Source organism: Peromyscus eremicus, chromosome 11, assembly GCF_949786415.1.
Source record: "Peromyscus eremicus chromosome 11, PerEre_H2_v1, whole genome shotgun sequence".
NCBI lineage: Eukaryota > Metazoa > Chordata > Mammalia > Rodentia > Cricetidae > Peromyscus > Peromyscus eremicus.
This window is the reverse complement of record NC_081427.1, coordinates 60,544,060-60,566,908: the sequence shown is the minus strand read 5'-3', so window position 1 is coordinate 60,566,908 and position 22,849 is coordinate 60,544,060. Positions and strand designations below refer to the sequence as shown.

The window sequence follows — 22,849 nt, the reverse complement described above, 5'->3', positions numbered from 1 at the left end:
ATCACCCCAGGAAAGGCAGCCTCTCACCATTGCTACACTTAGGCTCTGACTTTGATTTTTCTTACACTGAGGGATGGAAACTCTGCTTTTGAAAACACTGGGTTATAATAGAAATGGGTTTTCTAACTGAGAGCCTTCTAAGTGAGAGCCTTCAAGAGTAACTGTTGAGCAGTACTTTTGAAACTATACACATGCTGACTCCTCTTATCTTCAGACCAGTGATAGATACAGTCTTGGATACAAGTCAGTCTTACTGTGCCTCCCTTCTGAGGAAATGCCTTTGGTGTCCTAGTCCCATCTTGCTTCCCTGGGATCTGTTATCTATACACAGTGAACTTTAAGTACATGAATCGTATCACCTCCCCCAGCTTAGGACCGCTCAGATTTTCCCATCATCCTTGAAGTAAAACTCAGACTTTCTTCATTCTTTACAGATGCTTTTTGCAGCTGAAAACTCATTCTCTGAGGGGCCAGACAGACAGATATGAATTGATTCTGAACCTAGCTCAGAACATCAGACTGATTGGCTATGGGATGTTCTGACAGAGGGCGTTGACATTAAGAATAAGTGTAACATCTTGTTTCCCATACAATGTAGCATGGTAACGGTCTCCCCTGCAGACTGTCTGATACCAGCAATGGCAGCCTTCTGGCATTTTTCCAGTATGTACAAAGCTTTTCTCTCTAAGGAACTTCACACCTGCTCTTTTCTTGGCCATTTCCACGCCTTGTCCCTCAGCTTCAGCATCATTTTCCCATTTCTCTAGAGTCCCTAAGTCTCTTAAGTCAAGCCCCTGTGCTGAACCTCCATTACCACGGCCTTGTGTTCTAGTCACATCCCTTAAGCTGCGTGTGGCAGAAGTAAAGCTCAGAATATTATAGACCCACTTTTCTTGATATAGTAACACAGTACCAACCCCTGCGTGTTAGCCACCTGTAAAACTCAGCTATATTTTCAATGACAATTCATTTGTTTTATTTGCTGATTTGTTTGGTTTCTGTCTTAACAGTTTCTAACAAGATTTGAATTGGATTACAATGTAACAAGGAATCAGAAATAATGAAGTTTACCCATATGTAAACGAAAGAAACAAGTATAGGCAGGATTGGCATTGCTGATAATAATGATGCCTATTTCCAAGGCAACTAAATGCAATTGGCATAAAAGTTTCTAGTTTGACCTTTTTGGAGACTTGGACCATAGGAAGACTGTAGACGATCAATTTACACTATACTTTAGTAATTATATTGCTATTGGTGCCTTCATAACCGGTAATGTTAATATTACAAATGCTAAAGAATCCTTATGATAAAGTTGGCTTGTGAAATACAGATAATGGCCATGTTGACCCCTCTATGGAAATGAGAGACACCACACAAGAGGGGGCATTACTCAGGTAAGATGTGAACGAATCTGAAGAATAACACAAAAGCCGATTTTTCATCGTTGTTTCAACCAGAGTTCCCTTGACCAGTGCTCTGTATAGTTATGTTTCCTAAGGTAAATAATGACGATAGTCATGTCCCAAGACACGGCTGTAACCCTCAAGCACTGCTGGGTTCCAACACAACTTCTCAATATTTAAAGAAAAATGGAACAGCTCCAATCACCTTAGCATTCGGCCCCTCAGCTGTGGGTGGGCCCTCCTCTTTCAGGCCTTCAAACCCGACACCTGAAACCATCTCTGAGTCATCCTCCACCCCATGTCCGTTTCTGTTTTTGAACTCTCTCAAGACCACAATTCCTCTCCATGTCATTGGTGAATCTTTCTGAATGTTCACTTCTAAAGAGTGTCACCACACTCATCCAACCGTGTGGTCAGAAATCTGGGACTGAGCCCTGACATGCTATCCACGTTGCTTCCTTCTCCACACACTCAATAGATAATAACCCTTTCCTTTTTGGGTGTACTGACGCTTCCTTCTGGAGGAATCTCTTAAGCCCAGCTCCGTGCTGAACCTCCACACCACTGCCTAGACCCAGCCCCACCACCCTGCGTTGTGGACTTCAGAGGCCTCTCAAACTGCTTCCTTTATCCTGGTCTCATCTTCATAATGCATCTAAAGGACATCCGGAAATAGCTGATCTCATCATGTCAGATTTTTTTTTTGGTCTTTACCCTTCGTCTCTTCACTAAAAGGCTAAAAGGGTATTTCCTGTAGCCTGGGCAAGTACTTCCTATCAGAAAGCCTTCCCCTATAGATAACAACTATTAACTTTGGACAAAACAGCAAATTAAGGTAGATTAAGGCAGTTGAGAAGTGAACGGAAGTGTTTGGAACACTTGAAAGTTACACTCGAAGAGAATGGTAATGGTCCAACTTTTCTTTTTTCTTAAATCTTTTTTATTTAGTTTTATGAGGGGTGTGTGTGTGTGTGTGTGTGTGTGTGTGTGTGTGTGTGTGTGTGTGTATGGTGAGGGTGGGATGTTTAATGATATTACAGATGGGAGAGCACTCCACCAATTCTCTCCCAGTTAAATTTTCAGTTAGAAATCTACAGGTTTGTCAGTTTGGACATCCAAAGGACACTGTTGGAGGAAAGCACATCCACTGGAATGTGAGGAGAGATGTTTTCAGAAAAGAGAAAGTCAGGGAGGCAAAGCACCCTGATTGTAACCCTTGACCAGGTATCTGGCACACTTGGAATTCTGTGTGTATAGGACAAACTCCAAACCTCTAGTAAAGACCAAAGAAAGTGAAGGAGCTGCCTCCACCTCTAAAGAGACAGGGTTCTTAGTTTGGACTTAGTAAACAGAACTGCTTGCTTTTTCAAGAAAACACCAAAAGCAAAACTAATCCTTTTCAAAGAGCTCATCGGAACCCACTGTTTCAACAGCAAATCATCAAAGGCTCGGAGATAATAAAAACACTTACACACAAATAAGCAGGCAAACATGACTCATTCTTCAAAGATGATCAATAAATACCAACCTATAGATGACATGGATGCTAGAATTAAAATTCAAGGACTTTAATGTAGCTATTGTAGTTATACTCAAAGAAATCGAAAATATTGTAAAGAGCAAAAAAGGCAATAAACCTCAAAAAGTGAAATAGAGAGTGTTTTATGAGGTCAACATGGAAACTCAATAGCTTAAAACAATAACATCTAAATTTAAAATATACTAGATAGCCTTAACTACAGAATGAAGATGGCTGAGAAAAAAGTTAGCAAGTGTAAAAAATATATCAATATAAATTATCTAATTTTGCAAACAAAAAAAAATGAGGTTATGGTCCAATGCTATAGCACACTTGCCTAGCATGCGTAAAGTCAGAATTAAATCCCCAGCATTACACACGCACACACAAAGTCTTACACAGTCATGAAAAACAAAAACAAAACATAAAGTCCTCCAAAGGAGAAAGTAAGAGGAACTCACCCCTATTCAGAAAACAATGGCTTTAAGTTCCCCAAACATGCTGAAAAGCATACAGTTAAGTTCAAGAATCCATAGAGCACCAAACAAGATTGATTTAAAAATCATCGTATGTAGGCATATTATAATCAGGTATGTTTAAGAGGGTCTCAAAAGCAGCCAGGAAGGCTGTGCTCGGTGTAGGAGAACAGTGATTAAAATTACCACCGACCTCATTGGTAACAGCAGAGACCCGGTTGGACCAAGTGCGTTAGAGTTTACAACCAAATGTCAGAGACAAAATGACAATGAACAATATCTAATAATAACAGTTCTAAAACGATGACAAGCAAGAGCCTCCAGGCCCTCCAGCTCCATCTCAGCCCTCCTCCTCGCTGTCTCCAGTCTCACCACAGAAGCCTTCCTCACGCTCCCTGGAATCACCGTTCTGTCTGCTCAGCAACCTTCCTTTCCACTTTCTCTCGTATCTATTCCACTCCAGCTCATCCTTCAAAAACCCCCTCTCTGGACACCTTTGCAGATTCTATAATTGCTCAGCTAGTCTGCTTCCAAATTTCCCTAGGAAATCAATAATAGCTCTAAGTTTTTCTGCCATATGAAAGTATGAAGGGCAATCAACATGTAAGAACCAGGACAATCCGGTCCTTTTGAATTCATATCATCTACCCGGCACACTTGTGAAATGAAGACAAGACCATATACAATCATGTGCAAGAGTGAGGGACCTTATGTCGACCTCTCCTATTTTTATCTGTTCTTTTTTATTGGTCCCTGCAAGTTTGTAGTAGAAAGTATAGCTGTTGGGGTCCACATTCCGGGAGGCACACTGAGAGTTTTCTCAGCCTTATCAACCCAATTCTCTTCTATAATTCTTATTTCTTGTAATAAAAAAAAACCCACTAGAACAATCATTTGAATCTTTCTAGGATTGAATGTCCTCATTTAAAGATGGAGCCAATGATAGGACTCGCCTCCATGCTTGGTATGGCCAATGAGAAATGCTTAGTAAGTGTTGTTACCTGCTGCTGAGTCTCCCTGGTCCCTCCTACAGTCTAGCACTGTGCTTTATAAGCATAGCCCTCACCCAGAAAATGCAATACAGCTCTTATTGGTTACTCCTTTTAAATTATTTCAATCACTTAAAGTTGGCAAATCACATTGGTGTACATAACCATACTTTATTAATAAGAACACTTTAAGTTAACAGCCTGTCTCTTCATGGACTGAGTGTCTACTAGGCATGCTTTTGTCAATGTTTTATAGCTTGTTTTTGAGAACATTTAGTACTTCTCTGGAAAATATCAGCTCTAAAGAGATGGACTCAGAATGGATCTGTGATGGTCCCTGAGCAGATAGGTTAAAAAAAAAAAAAAAAAGACACTGATCCTGCTCAACACCTGGAAATCAGCCAAGCATGCCTCATGCTTGCCACACCGGCTTCAGCTGAGCCCACCCTGAGCAGGCCTAGAGTTGGACACCTCCGTATCCCCATCTTTTCGCTGGATTGTTTTGTAACTAACAAGCCTCTTTCCTGCCCATTGCTCTCACAGAGTTCCAAAGTGGTTCATTTCTCACCTCTCTTTGCCTGAGATGATCAATTAATACTTACACTGTAATCCATTACGTAAGAATTTGGGGGTGGCGGTGATCAGAGTCTGGAGGTCAGCTTGGGCTGCAAAGTGAGTTCCCGGCCAACATATATGTTAGCTGTCTCAAAAAAAAAAGGTCAATGAAAATCTGTTTGGATTTTGACAGAATGCCTCTCAAAAACAAAGCTGGGAGAAACACACATCAAAATCTTTTCCAATAGCATAAATTCTGGTATTTTTATGTTAAGCAAAACCAATACTCAAAACAATTCTGGACAAATTAAGTGCAGACATGGGCCACGGAAAATGATGAGCTCCTATTCGCTATTGCTCCACCCCTTAGCCACACTCTCCTACAACATTGTAATGCATGAAGAATTGGTGTCAGTTTGGTAATAATAAATGACGAGCACAGTTAAAGTTTAAATTAGATATCCCCAAGTTAAAATTCAGGAGCAAGTACAGTAATCATCACACAATACAGAGCACAGGCCTGCTTGTAAATACAGATCATCCTGAATATGTGAGCACCAGGGTGCTGTAACGAGTGAGGGGATGTGTTCCTAAAACAAATCTACTTCAATGTGTTCCTTTTTCCCTTTGCTAAAACATTTAATCACAGCCACTAATATGGCATACTTTCACTCGTTTTTTGAAGCTGAAAAACATGCCGGGATCTCGTGCGTCACAGCCTCCATGGATGACATTCTGTTTGAGGACACAGCTAGGTAAGGAGTGTTGCTCTTTCCACTTCCTGGGGATTTACTGGTTCATTTACAGTACATGTTTATTGCACCTTGTTCATTTGGAGCCAATGATTGTGTTTCTTAGAAAACAAGAGGCACTGGACCCTCTCTAAATCAGCTAAAAAAAAAAAAAAAAAGTCCCAGCTTCCACTTGTCCTCACCCTTCACAGTACAAATCCAGTCTCAGTTTTGTTAAGTCACTGTCAGCCTTAGAGGCATTGTAGTGCCGTGCATGGCAAGCTTTCTGTCATCTCGTCTTTAATGGCTCTTTTTCCTGCATGACAGATGATAATGAGGATCTCTGTGTTGGTGCGGTACAAACACTAACTCCTGTGTGTACATAAAGTAAGTTTTAAGGAACATTTTATATGTGAGAGTGTTTATATGCTTTAGCAGCCCTTCAGGAGAGAACTTCAAGTCAGACAGTAAAACTAGAAAGAATAGTGTGGTGTATCATATGAACTCATCGCTAACCTGTAAGAAGCATCAGCTCATATCTGTTCTTATTCCTTTGTGGTCTTTCCCATCTGGGAATTATTCTGAAGCAATACCAGTCATGATTTGTAAATAATTCAGTAAATACTCATAAATACCAAGGTCCCTCTTAAAAACATCACATAGCCACAACCACTGCATTTGAAGTTACTGAAAGAGCTCTCTTCCAGATGGGTTAAACTACCATGTGGACAGAGTCCAGTCCAGCTGCTTTCTGTGTTTTAAGATGACATTTTAATTTTGTTGGATCTGATTGCTGTTTAAAACATTTACAAGCAGTAAGCTCAAATGTGGGGAAAGCATTTCACTCTGGGAAACTTAGTTTCTATCTCACTGCTTCTTAGGCTCCCTCCTCTCTCTTAAGTATCTACCTTTTTATCTGAGAATTACCCCTTTACATTAAAATATAAGTGAGAATTTATCCATATTTCTTAAAAAAGAAATTCCAATATGTGGTGTCACTTTCTCCACCTGTTCCATGTAAGAGTCCACCCATAAAACCATGCCAATGCAATGCACACAGCTGTTATTATGTTTACAGATACTTTCGTATTCACTGTAGACCTCCCTAATTCAATTGGTCATCGTTACTAAACACTGAATTGCTTTTGCTATCACAGATATTAAATATATGGATTTATGTGGTGTGTATTCATATTTTTGCTAGTGTATTTTGGGCCTGGATCCCTGAAAACAGAACTGCTTGGTCAAAATGCAAATGCATAGGCCATTTTAGTCAACATTGCCTAAGTTCTTGCTCTGAAGGGTTTTGTATGACTTTTATTGCTTTCTAGATTAGTTAGATGAATCTAAACATTAAGAAAAGCATTACTAAAATACTGATTTGTTCAGACTTCCAACACAAGAGTTACTTGTTTAAAGACATATATCTATGTACATAATGTAAATTCCTTCCTTTACTTCTTGTTTTCCGGCCTGGATTGTTACAGATTATGAGAGACACAGTATATAGGGCCTCAGTACGTTCACAAAGTCATTTAGTAGATACGGCCACTCTTCCAGGAAAACCAACTGACTTACCTCATAGACTATCCTTAATATATCTGAATGAGCCTTTCTGCTGTGATTAAAGCAGAGCTAATTGCTAGCCTTTCTAGGAGCCCAAATACGACCATGTTTCCATGGCTTTGACTTTGAACTTAGATAACACCAGGGTTTGAACTCTGGCCCAGCTAGCTGCTGGCTATATCACCGTTTAAGCCCAATTTCTGTTGAGAGTAAAACGAGAATCATCGTGTTAACCTCACAGGTTTATTGCTGGGTGAGTGGCATGCTGTTCGCTATGACTCAAAGCAACTTGGCATGCTGCCTTGGTTCGTGCACAGCATTCATTTTGTCACTGATGTGACCACACTGAGGAACAGCACTTTGCTGAATGACAAAGGCTTCTGTTGTGAAGTTTCATCCGTTCCTTTGTGTGCCTGTGGACTTGGTGTGTTTCCATACCTGTGCCCCCAAGTAAACCTTGCTTTATCAAGCTCAGCAGCCCTGACTCATTGACTACACCTTAGTTCCAGCAGCATCACTAGTCAAAATTCAGTGAGCAGTGTGAATTAGAAAGACCAGTGACTCTTCTAGGAAGGTTGGATAGGCAAAGAAACTAGAAAGAAAGATTTTAGAAGGAGAAACCTTCAATATTTTTATAGCCTGGAAAAGTTGGGCAAAAGTGAGAGGTGGGGGGTTGAGAGAGGAAAGGGTTAACAACACAGCCCGGATGGAGAGGAGGTGATGGGGTGGGGTAGAGCCAAGGTGATGGGGTGGGGTAGAGAGGGAGCCATGACGAAGTGGTCAAATGGAGTCAGCTGGGATGGGGGAACAAAAGGAGCCTACGTTGGGCAGCTCTTAATTTCCACTAAGATGAAGGGATCAGTGACCCAAAGTCTTGACCTCCAAGTTTTCAGAGTTCTAATAGCAGTTGGGGGAGGGGGGTGGGGGGTGGGCTGAGGAGCAGCTCAGAGGGCCCACATCTACCTAGCAAGTTCACTGATGGCCTGGCCTGTTTCTTTACGTTTGCTGGTCTGTTTGTTTATTAGCTCATGTTTCAAAGCAAGCATCAGTGGTACAGGTCTACCTGTGTGCTTGTCTGAACTTCCTCTGGGCAACAGCGGCTATACAAAAAAGTATCTGTTGTGGAAAGGGTTACCGTGTACACTGTCCTTGCAAAAGCTCCTTTCTGGTTAATAAGGGAGTCTGTTAACATTATGAGCGTGATTTAAATGGTTAACATCTATCCTGAAGGCCTGTCTTTGCTATTAGCTTTAACCTGAGTTTTCCACATGTGAGTATTATCAGCCGGTTCAGGTGGAATTGCTTTATGCCACATGTATCTACTAAGTTGAAAATGAAATGTGCTAGGATTGATGAGACCGTTCTTTCTTCTTAAAAACAGAATTGGACAAATTATTACCATCCGAGCGAAAGTGACTCGAGCGTTCAGCACGAGCATGGAGGTGAGTGGCCTTTCCTCAGGGCCGCCTGCTGGAGGACGTGTCTTCACGGCTCTCAGAGCACCAAGGAGGATGCTTAGAGCGTGCTTACCACTGATAGGATCCTGAACCTCAGAAAGCCTTAAATCTGCAGTCAGACACGCGGGTGAAGGCTGAGGAGCTGATGCCCCCCACTCAATCCTGCCGCTCACATTCAGTGTGACACCGTGTTCTACAGAAGGTCACACGCAAAGTGAACGTGCAAGAGGGGAGGGGCTTCCTTTTGCATTTGGTGAACTATCGATTCTGTTTCTTACTTCTTCTTACAATACTATTACCCAAACTGTGTGTCTCCATCTCCTTACACCCCCGCCCCCCTGCAGGGCAAACTAGCCAATAAAACTACAAGAGGCAATTGGTGCCTCTTGCGGGGTGAAATCTCCTGTGGGCTCTATGGGTGTCTCAGGCTTGGTGAGGCCTGCCTAGAGAGAACTCAGAAGGTTCCTCGCAGTGTGGGAGATCTGGAGATATTCACTTCACAGCTCCCTGGTGCGAGGCGGTTTCCTCTGAAGTTATTCATGCTGTGCATGCTCAGATTGGTATCAAGTCAAAGACCCATGGAGACCACATGCACATTTCCAGAATTTTCTCTGTATGTAGATATCTCTTTTCTGGTACCCTGCCCGACAAATTCCAGATCCCTTGTCTGTTTGCTCTCTGCTTCTTCAGCACAGCAGAGGTGAGTTCCCCTTCCCCGACTGTCATCTGTGAATTACCTTCAGGATGAGAGGAAATGATACGTTCCCTTCATTTGTTTTCCTGTCCTGGGACATCACAACCCTTGTCACCTGTTTCCCATCTGTAGAAATGGTCATTTCCTGTACCTTATCTAGTTTTCTACTTCTTTTCATAGAGTGGAATTCCATCTCACCTACTCTGCCCTAACATAGTGAATTCCCCATGCCATGTCTCTGAGACACTTGTTCATCACACATACCTCAGTCAACTGTCCTGGTAGCTGACAGTGTCTGAACTTTAACACTCCAGAGTTGTAGCTAGGCTTTCCTTGTTTGATGTTTTAGTTTATTCTTCCTTGTGTATTTCTCTGACATGAAAATCCATGTGGCTGAGGGTTGTTTATAGAGGTGAAGAATGATTGGTTTGTGTCTGATTCATTACCATCCAGTTAACTTGAGATTTACCATGCAAATACAAGTTTCTATTTTAAATTAAGTGACTTAAAGTGAGTCATGGGTTATTGATTATTTTTGTACATGGTGTTCCTGGCGAGGATGTAGAAATACGTGTACTTTATCATTCATTACTCAGTGCTGAACTGAGATGTCCCAGGTTGTCCATTATTCTCAGAAGATAGTATTACTTATCTGGGTGAGATATGCGAGAGCGTTTATTAGTCCAAATCTAGAGACCTTTTTCTGTGGCATGCAAGTCTGAAGAGCTAGCTTCAGGACTCCTCACATGGAGAGAGAGCCACCCACAGCAGAGTCCTTACAAAATGCCTTAGTCACTTGCTGACTGCTCCACAAAAAACCAAACCAAGGAAACCAAGCCACAGCTAACAGCAATTCCGACCCTGTTATTGTAGGGTATAAAATGTAACAACTAAAGGTTAAAAACAGTGATAGTTTCTCTCACCGGTAGGCTGTCTTGCCCTTGAGAGAGAGTTCACTCAAATATGATTTTCAAATGTTTATTGAAGCAAGGCAAACTTTTAAGAATTAGAGTGTAGAGCTTCAAATGCAACATGATAAATTTATAATGTATGTAAACATTGATGTGTACTTTGTATATACATTTATAAAACACATATGCAATATTGCATGTATGTATGTAATATTACATTGTATACATGTAATATAGCATATGTGTAACTGGAAGAAATTAACCTAAAAGTTAGTTAAGTATTTCCTCTGGGTAATGGGCTGATATAATGTATTCTAGATAGCTAGATCCCAGCTATTTTTCATGGTTAGTGTGTGTATTCCCGCATTCAGAAGAGTTTCATTTGTCATAGTATAGAGCTCATCACTGAATAAATAGCGTCACTGAAAGATAAACTAAAATGCCGATGTCACTTAAAAACTGGAAGGCAGGGTGGAGAAGTGTGCAACTGCATTTTGCACATTGCAATTGAATCTCTTATCTGGGTGACTGACGGTTTGTTTTTCTTTCCTTCAGATCAGTATCAAGGTCATAGTACAGGACAAGTTCACTGGCGCTGAGAAGCTCCTCTGTGTGGCTTTCTCTACGTTTGTGGCTAAACCAGTTGGAAAAGAAAAGGTAAATTTCCCACGTGAACAGATACCCTTCTTGTAAGCCAGGGACATAGGAATAACTGCTTCCTAATTATTTTTTTTCCTTACTGTAAGACTCATGTCCTCAAGATTTTTTTTATTCATTGATATTTATTGGTATTATTCTGTGGTTACGTCATAGAACTGAAGAGAAATATCTTTTGAGAGTAATATCTTAAAGGGAAAAAAGTACCAGCTTTATAAAGAAGGAAAACAGTGTTTTAAATTATCCAAAAGTTATATCTACTTCTTAAAAATATTGCTTACTGGAATAGTTCTTTTTTTGGTTATGAAGTTCAAAATTAAGTTGGACTTTTTCTCTTTTTTTAAGCAGGAAAAATTCGGCAAGTAGTTGAAAGTCATGGTCCAATCATTTTTTAGACCTTCAGGAAAGTATCAAAGTTGCTGAGTTAGTAAAATTTAAAAATAAACTTCAGGGCATCTGGGCTGAAAACATCCTTGAAAGGAATATTGTGTCCTTGTACGTTGCTCAGCTCCTACCCAGCCAGAGCCTAGCTCTACCTCAACGTAGGATGCCAAAATTTCCTCCATGTTGCTTCTATTTCAGACCTAGGGAAAATCGACACACTTGAAAACTGTAATAATTCAAATTATAATGCGAGTGTGTCACTCAAGAATGATTAAAGAAGCAGGTGAAGGTGGCTTCTCCTAATCACTTGCCAATGACGAGGCCTACTGCTCACTCTTCCCTGGTGCCTGTGATCTTCCCCATAGCGGTCACACAGCTATGCCAACATAGCTTCGGTCACACAGCTATGCCAACACAGCTTGGACAAAGTCATGCTCCACTGCAGCCAGCCAAGGGGACCGCTGAGCCATGCTTTACAGCTGCTCCAAGCCTAGGCCGATGGCACAGCTGGGCTAGATCACCACCATGCTTGGTTGGCAGGTGACCCCACAGAATTTTGGTACCTGTAATTCTGTAATATAGGCCTCATATTATAAATGTGCCTCAGGCCAATCCCCATTGCTGAAGGGATGCTTTCCAAACTGAAGTGCACATCTATCTGCTAATTACATTATCGAGACAATGAAAATGCTGCTTCCTGGGACATAAGTTGGACCTTGTAAGTCATTGATAAAGCATCACAGAGACCCTGTGTTCATGAAAATCTAAGCAGCGAGAGAGGTCTTGTCAGCCTTTAGATTCTTCTTGATTCTCTCGAAAATCTTTAAACTTTTCAGAATGAGAGTGTCATGGGGTGGGTACAGAGTTCCCACACTTGACAGCAAATGACAGGATGGAGAATCCATCACCATCCTTTGCTTCACATGAAAGAAGAGGCCATATTTTCCCCCTCCAGCCTCATACTTCTCATTCTAGATTTAGGAACAAGTGGAATAGGTACATGTTGGCACACCTCAGTCCCATCTCTACAGAGACAAGAACTGGCTTCCAGGAGCCACTCTGGGAAGCCAGCTACCTTACGGTGCTATGACAACGAGCTACTTCAGTCAACATAAATGGGAAAGCATCTTTCCCAGATCAACTCATTTTCTAGTTGGTACCTTCTTATTTGATAGCACATTACGTGGAGAGGCATGAAAGGCTGTAGTTTGGTTTGAACCACAAGAAATACCAGACTCTCTATCCCAAGTGAGTTCATTCCAGGACAAAACTGGCAATGATTAACAAGATTTGGTTCAACAGTTGCACAGAGCAAGCAATTAGAAGGGCCCACAAGACTATACTGTGTAAAAGGAAGTGAGGCAGCAGAAGGGTGGCCCGTGACCTTCAGAGGGCGTCAGCTTCTAGGCAGCCCTTGCTCTCAAGTTTAATTTCAGGCACACAAAATGTACTTCGTGGACTAGGAATCGTCATGTCAGATGCAAGGGTCTTCTTTTCAGAGGAGGCAAGGTACAAATTTCCCAGGCTACCTCTTATGTTCTGCTGATCATGCAACCCAAATGTGACATTGCAGAGAGTCACTGTCAATCTACACATTCCTGACAAGTGGGACAGGCAACCCAGGGAGCCTTGGACTTTAAACAGCACATTACCAGTCACTAGACTTTTCACCCTTATCTGGGTAAAGGGTCATGTTCAGACTGGAGGTATCTTGGAGCTGCCAAGACCTTTCACACACAGAACCAGCACATGGGCATCTGTAGGGGAGCTGGAGCCTGGACACTGCATCCCAGGATTCGGGAGGGCAGCCAAAGCGTTACACTGACATATTGATTCTTTCAGTTTACCTAGTAGACACTGTTTTGACCATGTGATGAAATATCCAAACCAGGAATATCTCTCGATACAAGATGTTTTCTCTAGAATGACTTTATTACCTCCCCTTGATATCTTAATTTTGAAAAAAAAAAAAAAGGAAAAAATATCAACATAAATTCAGTGGAATTATAGTCCCACACCTTATTCATTGATTTCATATTTTATAGAATTTACACATATATTAATTTTTATTGAAAATAGATTTTTGTCTCTGACAATATATCCTGACCACAGTTTCCCCTCCCTCCGCTGCTCCAAGCTCCCCACACCTGTCCTAAACTCCATATCCACTCCCCCTCCATTTCCTCTTCAGAAAAGAGCAGACCTTCAAGAGACAACAGCCAAACAGGACAAAACATGATACAATAAGACAAAGCAAAAGCCCTCCTAGATTCTATGATCCCATAGAAAACTTATAAAATGAGAAAAATAAACAAGGATGGCTTTCAAATGAGAGATAACAAAACCTATTTTGATCTTTTAATTGGAAACATTTGAAGACAAATTTTCACCAGAATGTTTCCTGGAAACACCCATAAATAGTCTATTTACTTGAGTTAAAAAGCCATATGGTATGTCGTCTGCTCTTGCAGAATTCACACTGGGCATCTATAATTTAAGGAAGCAGTGTAAGATAAATCCGAAGATAAACTTTCTCCCTCCAGGTCCGTTTAAAACCGGTCCCGCTTCAGACGGAGCAAGACCAAGTACAGCACAGTCTGGCGTCGGAGAGAAGGAGAGTTCGCCTACAGCATGAGAACACCTTCAACAACATCATGAAGGAAAGCGGCAGGTTCGATGGTGGGTGCGTCTACACAGAGGAACTTTCTATGGCATGGCGCAGGAAGGGGCTTTCTTAGAGCGCATGCTTTCACAATGCAGCTTAGATGAGGCTAGACCTGTTTCCTGACAGACCCAGGCAGTAGGGAAGAAAAGGACTAGGCATTCAGCGTATACATGGTGACCTAGGCCTCTAGGCTGGAATTGCTCTGGAGGAGAGAGTGGGAGACAAGAGATGAGGTCTTGGTGGTTATTAGCCAGCAAGTCCTTAGCAGTATGGGGGATGAAGGGGTGGTGACCAGGGCACATTGATACGGAACTTCCCAGATCACTAAGCATTTTCTCAACCAAGACTTCATAGGAGCCATATACCTTCTCAACACAGAAGGAAACTCCAAGCAGGAAGAAGCCTGGAGGATCCCTACAATAAGAAAGGAAGGGAAAGAGTTCATTAATATTTCCTAGTGCTTCCCACACCCACACTGTTTTACCACAGTGGTTTCCTGAGCTCTTTGATGTCATAGTTCCCCTTCCGAGTCTTTGGTCTTTCTCTTTATTTGACTCCATCTTGAAAACCCCAAGAGAGAACATAGTAGGAGAGAGGAGATGGAGTGAGCCAGCCCAGGGAGCTGGAGAAGCCGACAGACGCTCCAACTCCCCTGACTCTGAAGGAGAGCATGGAAAAGGGGAAAAGGAAGAAGAGGACAGGAGTAGGTCAAGATAGAATGGGGAGAAGGGAGAGGACAAGGACACGTGCAAAGGCCAGAGATGAGAAGAGGAGATAGCATGTCAGAAGTATGGAGGCCTCGTGCTGACCAAGAGGCATTATCAGGGTCATGGGACAACCCCACAGAAGCCCACTGGGTACTAGAGAAAATGTCCAAGATTTCTGCCTTGAGAGGATGGTTCTAGTTCAGTCTTCAGGACCCTCCAGGTCGATGGCATTGTTTACCAGAACAGAAAATCTTGATCATGACTCAAGGCTGATCAGAATGGTTGGTATGGTCATTATTGAAGTAGAAGTTGACTTTAGGAAAAAGAGCATTCATGTTGATGTTGTACTTCACAGTTCCTGAATATTGGTATGATGTGATGACCTCATAAAGGGCAATGTCCACTATCAGTTACGGAAATAGAGACTTCATCATTAAATTTACAATGCTTCGAAGAGTCTCTTTTAAAAGATGGTCTTGATTCTAAGATGTGTATAGATGCATTTTTCCTAAAGACTGAAGTCACTGAACCATGATAATATTCCTAAGGCAGACCAGGCAACTACTAATAAAAAACAAAACCAAAAGGCCATCAGCCCAAGTCCACCTTGTTGTCTTCTCACCACAAAACTCCAGGAAGGAAATGAGATGACAAAGTCCCTCACATCTGCTTCAGTCTTAACTCAGGGAAATGCCAGTCGTTAGTGTGGCTCTTAATGAGTCTGTGCAGTTACCCGGCCTTCACTGGCCTTCCTTTTCACATAATCATTTTCTTCAAAAAAATGCTTCTGTCTTTACTGCGGTTACAGCACCTGAGTTTTTAAGGGGAATGTAGGAATAAGTCACCGAAGAGTCACAAGGTTCTTTGGTAATTTCAGAAGGAAGTTCTGACATCTGTGTGTATTTATCCCAAATCTTGCAAGAACATGCTTGACCCTCCCCAGCCATTGCTCTCACATCAATGTCTCATGGATCATTTTCTAGTGCTTTAACTTGAGAACTCTAGAGAAGAGTTCTCCTGAGGAAAAAGACATCCCTGGGCTGCGTGAGGGGCTGGTCAGATGGTCTGGTACTAACTGGAAGAATTGAATGTGTGATTGTGGATGGGATCATGTACTATCTTGTGGATGTCTGACTCCTTCCCTCTCAGCATCAAGAAAGAAAGAACCTGTCAACTGCTTAGTTCCATCTAGTACAGATGTATTACACTCCTACCATGTGCAAGGAACATGCTTGCTATAAGAGGCAAAAAAGATGAGTAATGCAAAGTCATTGCACTTGACAAACCCATACTCTAGTGCCGGGTACATGAATAGTTCCAAAATAATGTAGACAGTGATCAAAGAAGTGGGCCCCAGATTCTGTGGGCCCAGGGGAGGACCCCTGAGAGGGTCCAGAACGATTGAGGGAGATGCTGTGTTAAGGAAAAGGAATTAAACAAAATCTCATTGCCATACAGTTTAATTTTCCTAGGAGGCTGATCAGAGCAGATCCATGGTTGCTTCAATTTAGAATTACAAATGTTTTAAAGCTTTTCTCAGTGATTTAACTTAATCTATCCCAACACAGATCATCCTATATTCTTTTCAATGAAGCAACTGTTCGTCTAACTCTATCATATCAATCTGATCTTAATTTTGGAAATATTACTAACTTCCATGTCACCAATGATACCACAGAACTTAGAGGCAATTTTCTTCAAGAAAGAATGATGGACTGTGGTCTGTCTGCTCCCTGTCCCTTAGGTCTCAGAGAGGCTGGTTTTGATTCAGAAATGTTCTAAAAGAAGGTGGACAGATCATCATTAGTGAACTAAGATAGATGTTCTCAACCTGTGGGTTACGACCCCTTTCAGTAGTCAAATGACCCTTTCCCAGGGATCACATATCAGATGTCCTGCATATCAGATATTTACATTATGATTCATAACAGTGTCAAAATTACAGTTATGAAGTAGCAACGAAAATAGTTGTATGGTTGGGGGTCACCACAGCATGAGGAACTGTATGAAAGAGTCACAGCATTAGGAAGGTTGAGAACCACTGAACTAAGGAATCTATAACATCATCAGACTGATTAAGCCGTCTTCACCCTTTAAGGTGCTGCATGAGAGAAGTGAGTAGTGTTAGAATACTGGGAAAGTTGATTCCAGACTCTATGTTTTCATAAGAAAAGTGGGAAAAAAATGAGATTAGGTTTTTAAGAGGATGGTTGGAACCTATTTTTTTTTTTTTTTTTTTTTTTTTTTTGAGACAGGGTCTCTCTGTGTAGTTTTGCGCCTTTCCTGGAACTCACTTGGTAGCCCAGGCTGGCCTCGAACTCACAGAGATCCGCCTGGCTCTGCCTCCCAAGTGCTGGGATTAAAGGCAGGCGCCACCACCGCCCGGCCGGAACCTATTATTGTACCACTGGATCACTAAGGGTGAGGAGAACTAAATTTTGAGTTATTTGTCATATAAAACCATATCTTCAGAGCATTCTCCTGGTTGAACCTTTCTGGATATGCAGAATGAAAACAAGAGCTGGAATAAAATGACCTGAATTCAGGTCAAAGTTCCCGATCTAAAAAATACAGAACAAATGTGAAATTGACCAACAAAATGATGAAACAATACCTTCAAAACATTCAAGGGACAACCGTTGAACTTGATCACTTGGCTTACAGAATGCGGTCTGTTTATATATACACTCTGCTCTAGTCAGGTCTGAGATCCTGAACTGTTCACTGGACCTGGGGATGCTCTATTTTTTTCTCTCCATTGATTAGCTATTATCTACAAGAAGACACACTTGCACACAAAAGATACTTACCCTCAGTCCACTTCTGCATACGTGCCCTGGCTGATGCCTGTATGCATGTAACCTGACCAAGGATGGATTCTGCAGTGTTCCTTGTGTGTGCTACATATGTCTTCAGAGAAGTGAATAACATTTTCTTTAGCTGTCCCTTGGAAAAGAGGAAACTACCTTTTATGATTTTTTTATGACAATTCTCAGATTCTAAGATCTCCTATTAATTTTTTATTTTGTAATTATTTCATAATCATTTAAAAACAGATGGTACATTTTCAGGGTAAAGAGTTTACAAAGTTAAAAAATAAGTCTTCCTCCGACTTGTGCTATATACAGTCATGTATATGCTCTGGCAGTACAAGAGTTAAATGCTTAGATTGTTAATCATTTTATAATATAGTTTATAGTTAGTTTCTAATAAACTAAGTTAATACTTTCTTTTGAATAAAAATATACCATTTGGACAAGCAATATTGAACTGAAAATATCTCAATCAGCACTAACTCATCATGTTTTTAGAATCTCATCTAATAAAATCAATTTTGCAATCAGAGAGCAGGGTATGGTGGCATGCACCTGAATTCCAGATACTCTCTAGGCTGATGCAGAAAGATTGTTTGAACTCGGGAGTTCCGAGCCAGCCTGCACAGCATAACAAGATCCCATTTCAGAAAAATAGTTAGAAAGTTGAAAATAAATAGAAGTTAGAAGAGGTTAAGATTTTTACATGTCTTTAAAATCAGCCAGAAAACAAAACAGTTTTGTTTATCACAATGTGGTAGACTTGACAATCCGAGGAAAATCTACAGATTGTTTGCAAATCTGTCTCAGCAGTCAGAAAGGAAGAGAAAACAGGGACGCAGTCAAAGGCTTGAGAACACCAAGGCTTGAGAGACTGTGCCCAACCCAGCATTGGCTCTGGAACCTGCAGGTACCCAAGGCCACAGACTGGGGGAAGAGTCAGGCACTTGTTGTAGGTGGAAGGATGAACCAGGATATCATGGGGAGCTGCTGTCCTCCAGGGACTCTCCATGAGTCCCCTAGAAAAGCCTCACCTTCAGAGAGCCCTGGTGGGTGCCTTTCTCTCTTGACATTAGCCCTGGGTGGCACAGGGGGAGTCATTCCCTTTGAGAATCCAGTCCCAAGTTTATCTCCATGCAGAGTTGGTGCTAGAAATACACAAGCAGCCTAGGTAGAAGCAGGTCACACGACTGCTAGTGTACTATGGACCTATTCTAGGCCCCCTCTTATTGCAACAGCATATAAAATCCACTGTGGATAAGAGACTGGCCAAGCTTTGGGGACTTCCACAATTTCCTGGTAACAGGACTTCCAATGAAATCTCACAAAGACTGAAATCAATAAAGAACCAAAGATCTAGAAGTGACACCAGAACCACAAAGTTTGAAGGAGGTCCACCAAGACTATTTCATAGAAGATGACAGAGTAACAAGGTCACTATGACTTATGGAGTAAGAGGGGCTTGGGATGCAGCCTGGTGCTTGAGTGCCCATCAGACATGAGATCTTAGAGGCATTGTGCAGTGCCATTACTTACTTAATTAGATGAGAAAGGAAAGAGAATCAAAAGTGTGATTCAAGAACAAAGAGATGATCTAAAAAGTTTGACAAAGAAACAAGGGGACTGTGTGGTGATGTATTGTGTCCCCCAACATTGTGCACCCTAATAAAGTTTATCTGAGGATCAGAGAAAGAAGCCAGCCACATTCTCACCACTTGGAGATCCTCAGCCAGAGACCTACTTCCTATATACCCACGCCTATATGCCATTCTGTTCTGCCATCTCATTTCCTCTCTTTGCCCAGCTACATTACTTCCTCTTCCTGCCTAGCTCTGTCGCTTCCTGTCTGCCTGTACAGACTTCCAGACCTTTATGGTTAGTGCTGGGATTAAAGGTATGTACCACCACACCTGGCTCTGTTCCCAGTGTGGCCTTGAACTCACAGAGATCCAGTCAGATCTCTGCCTTCTGAGTGATAGGATTAAAGGTGTGTGCTACCATTGCCTGACCTCTATGTTTACTATGGCTGACTTTTCCTCTGATCCTCAGATAAACTTTATTAGGGTGCACAATATTGGGGGACACAATACATCACCACATTTCCCCTTTTTGTCTAAAATAAAAAATGTTATAACTAATATAAGAAAAACTATATACAATAAGTGCAATAACTATATACAATATATACAAGCAATAACTACATCAACAATGTCTAGTCCATTTGCATTTGACAATTTCAGAGAAAATACTACATTATCCATCCTATTTTGGTGAATTGAAAGAATTGTATCTAATTTATCTTCTATCCTAATTTGCATTACCAAACTATGTTTTGATGTCTTTCAAACTTATACACTTTACATCTCTTAGTGAGTTTCTTTTCTGAATTTCTTAATGAAGAAAACTGTAACTATAACTATATAATCTTCAACTCCCTCAGAGACCTGAGAAGAAAATAATATTACCTAGTAAAACAGGAAGTACAAACAAGTGACTTTCAAAAAATGTGAGTTATGACAGAAACAGCCAGCTACCTGGACAGTCACCCAAGGTTTCTGTGCAATGTTGGGGCATCATCTTCAGCCTACAGGCTTAGCATATCTGACAGACTCATCTGTGAAGCAGAATTTTCTAAAGAGCTTTCCTACCTTGTCTTGGCAAGGATCGGCAGTCCTTTGTTTTGTGTCCTGTCTGTCCATTTTGGACTGTCAGCAATCGATGCAAGGGCACTTTCTTGCTCAGGGGCTAATTTTTGCCACAATGGAAGTTACCTCCATGTGGAGTTTCTTCAATGCCCATCATTTTCTCTGAAGTAGATTGGTGCTGCCAGGAGCAGACATGTCTCATAGTCATAAAAAAAAGAAAAAAATCTATGTCATTAAAACATCTTAAATGCCATATTCTGTAGATCTCTGAAGGGTTTGAACATGACCTGTCTATCTAAAATATATCTCTGCTTGACCTTGAAAACATACCTAATATGATAAAGTTCAATTATAATGTCTAACTACTAACTTTTATTTCTTTATATCCTAATAGTTGGTAATAATAACTTTCAAGGATTAGCAAATTGCATTACATTACATTGTTAAATGAACTGTATAGGTACAATATCTTGAACAAGATTAGAAATATATGTACAGTATTTTCTAACAAAATCAATCTCAAAATTGTATCAATATACATAATTTGTATACAATATAAAAATCCAATCTAATGAAAATGTTTAAAACTAGTAGTTGCCTTTTAAAAGTAGATTCAATAATCTACCTTTTAAAATGTATATCATGTCTATATCCTCTCTTTTTTCTTTTCAGAGTAGATTTAATAATCTACCCTTTATTCTGTCATCTCTGTCTTTTTTTTTTCAGAGTAGATTCAATAATCAACCTCTTATATCCTCCTTTTCCTTTTTATTTTTGTTTCTTTTTTCAAACAAGAACCTTAAATCTAGCCTGCTTTGTTTAGACTTTTTCCTGACCATTAACAATAACAACTTGTAACCAACCATCCTAAACAATGACAATTATCCAAAACCCATAGAAAAACCAAAAACCACACACCCCACCTCTTGGAAATGTGGGTGTCATGTTCTTAAAATTACTTCTTGCTGTTTGGGGGTGAAGGCATCTTTAGGGGATCCTGAAAAGAAAAATTTGGAGTTAATTGTCAAGTCCTGCGAGAGGTAGCTGTATCATTTGTTGTCCAGTCTCTGCATAATGCAAAAGTGCAGGGCTTATCTCAAGTCCTTGCTCAAGTAGTCTGTGAGGTTGGATCATCTCAGCTAGCCATCTTGAAATTGTCCTGAGCAGTTTGTAGTCCAAAGCCAATCTCTAGGTGGTGTTTGTCATCTTAGTGGTATTATTATTGTCCTGATGTAATCATCATTGTGGTACCCCATTATCTTTTTGGAGACTTTAGGTTTGTTGTTAGGTGTGGTCATAATTCCCTGCAGAAAACTGATAGAGACTAAAACACAAAAACATGTACAGGCAGCTAGATGAAGCCTTTTTTCTAGAATTAGTTAGTACTCTATCTGTCCATTAATACCATGACAAAAGTTAAAATATGTATATGTTAATCTTATAAATTTTGATATAAAATGCATACCTTAAGAAAAATTTTAAAGAGTCAAAATAAACCCAAAGAATTATGAGATTAGTGGCAATAGAATAGTCCCTTAATTTTGGTTTCCTTCTGTCCCATATCAGATGGCTCTTATGACATGATACAGAGATTTTGCATTTTCTTTTAACAAGCATGCTTGAGTTTAGAGAAGGAGAGAGACATTCTCCAACTCCAAAGCTAGCTTTAATTTTTAATTGAACTGGGACTACATAAAGACCATTTATATCAAGTGTCTGTAGAGAACAGCAGAAACAAACATTTAGGAAGACTTATGAAATTTTATATGTGATAAACCAAGAGGTCAATTTACTTTTTTTCTTGGAACATTTTTTTTCTGAATGATTTGTCCTTTTTCTTCAGATGTTTCATTTGTCCAGTGTTCTTCAGATTCTTTAGCCTTTATTCTCCTGAAAAACAAAAACAAAAAAACCTTCTTGGGGAGGTTCCCTTTTGGCAAGTTATATCTGACTAAATGAAAAGCATTTGTTAGTGGCATAAGTTAATCTAAATTGGATGGTCATACTGGTTGATGAACTATCACCTCTTCTAATTAAGAGGTCTCTCTTGTTCAAATCGAATCTTTATCAATTTTGATGATATCCATAGCTTATCTTCTCCTGGAGAAACAAAAGCAAAACCTTGTCCCCAGCGTAACACATATCCTGGTTTCTATTCTGAGGTCAGCACATCCTTAAAGTATATAGGCTGATTTAATTCTGTAGTTTTTTCTATTATCCAATGTCTCTCTGTAGCTGTTGTTCCTTTCTCATTAGCACTGAGAAAATTCAAAGTTAATAGAGCATTATGGAATCTATTTCTGGGGGGGCGGTTGTTACCCCTTTCTGTTTATTTAGCACATCCTTTAGATTTCTATTTGATCTTTCTATGACTGCTTGGCCTGTAGGATTGTGTGGTATACCAGTAATATGCTTTATATTGTAATAAGCAAAAAACTGTTTCAGTTTACCAGAGACATATGCTGGAGCATTGTCAGTTTTAATTTGTGCAGGTATCCCCATGATGGCCATAACTTCTAGCAAATGAGTGATTACAGAATCAGTCTTTTCAGAACTCAGAGCATTTGCCCACTGAAATCCTGAATAGATGTCAATGGTGTGGTATACATATTTCAATTTTCTAAATTCTGCAAAGTGAAAAACATCCATCTGCCAGATTTCATTCCTCTGAGTA

The 22,849-nt window shown here is 40.5% G+C and overlaps 1 protein-coding gene across 1 annotated transcript in view; it reads left to right on the top strand.

Moving 5' to 3' along the window:
- The window catches only part of Acot12 (acyl-CoA thioesterase 12), a 41,462-nt gene that overhangs the window by 1,390 nt on the left and 17,223 nt on the right, over nucleotides 1-22,849 (top strand). Inside the window, exons 2-5 of the mRNA XM_059276242.1 lie at nucleotides 5,631-5,700; nucleotides 8,624-8,684; nucleotides 10,860-10,961; nucleotides 13,889-14,024. Coding sequence (XP_059132225.1) covers nucleotides 5,631-5,700; nucleotides 8,624-8,684; nucleotides 10,860-10,961; nucleotides 13,889-14,024 — 369 coding nt within the window. The remainder of the gene's footprint in view (nucleotides 1-5,630; nucleotides 5,701-8,623; nucleotides 8,685-10,859; nucleotides 10,962-13,888; nucleotides 14,025-22,849) is intronic.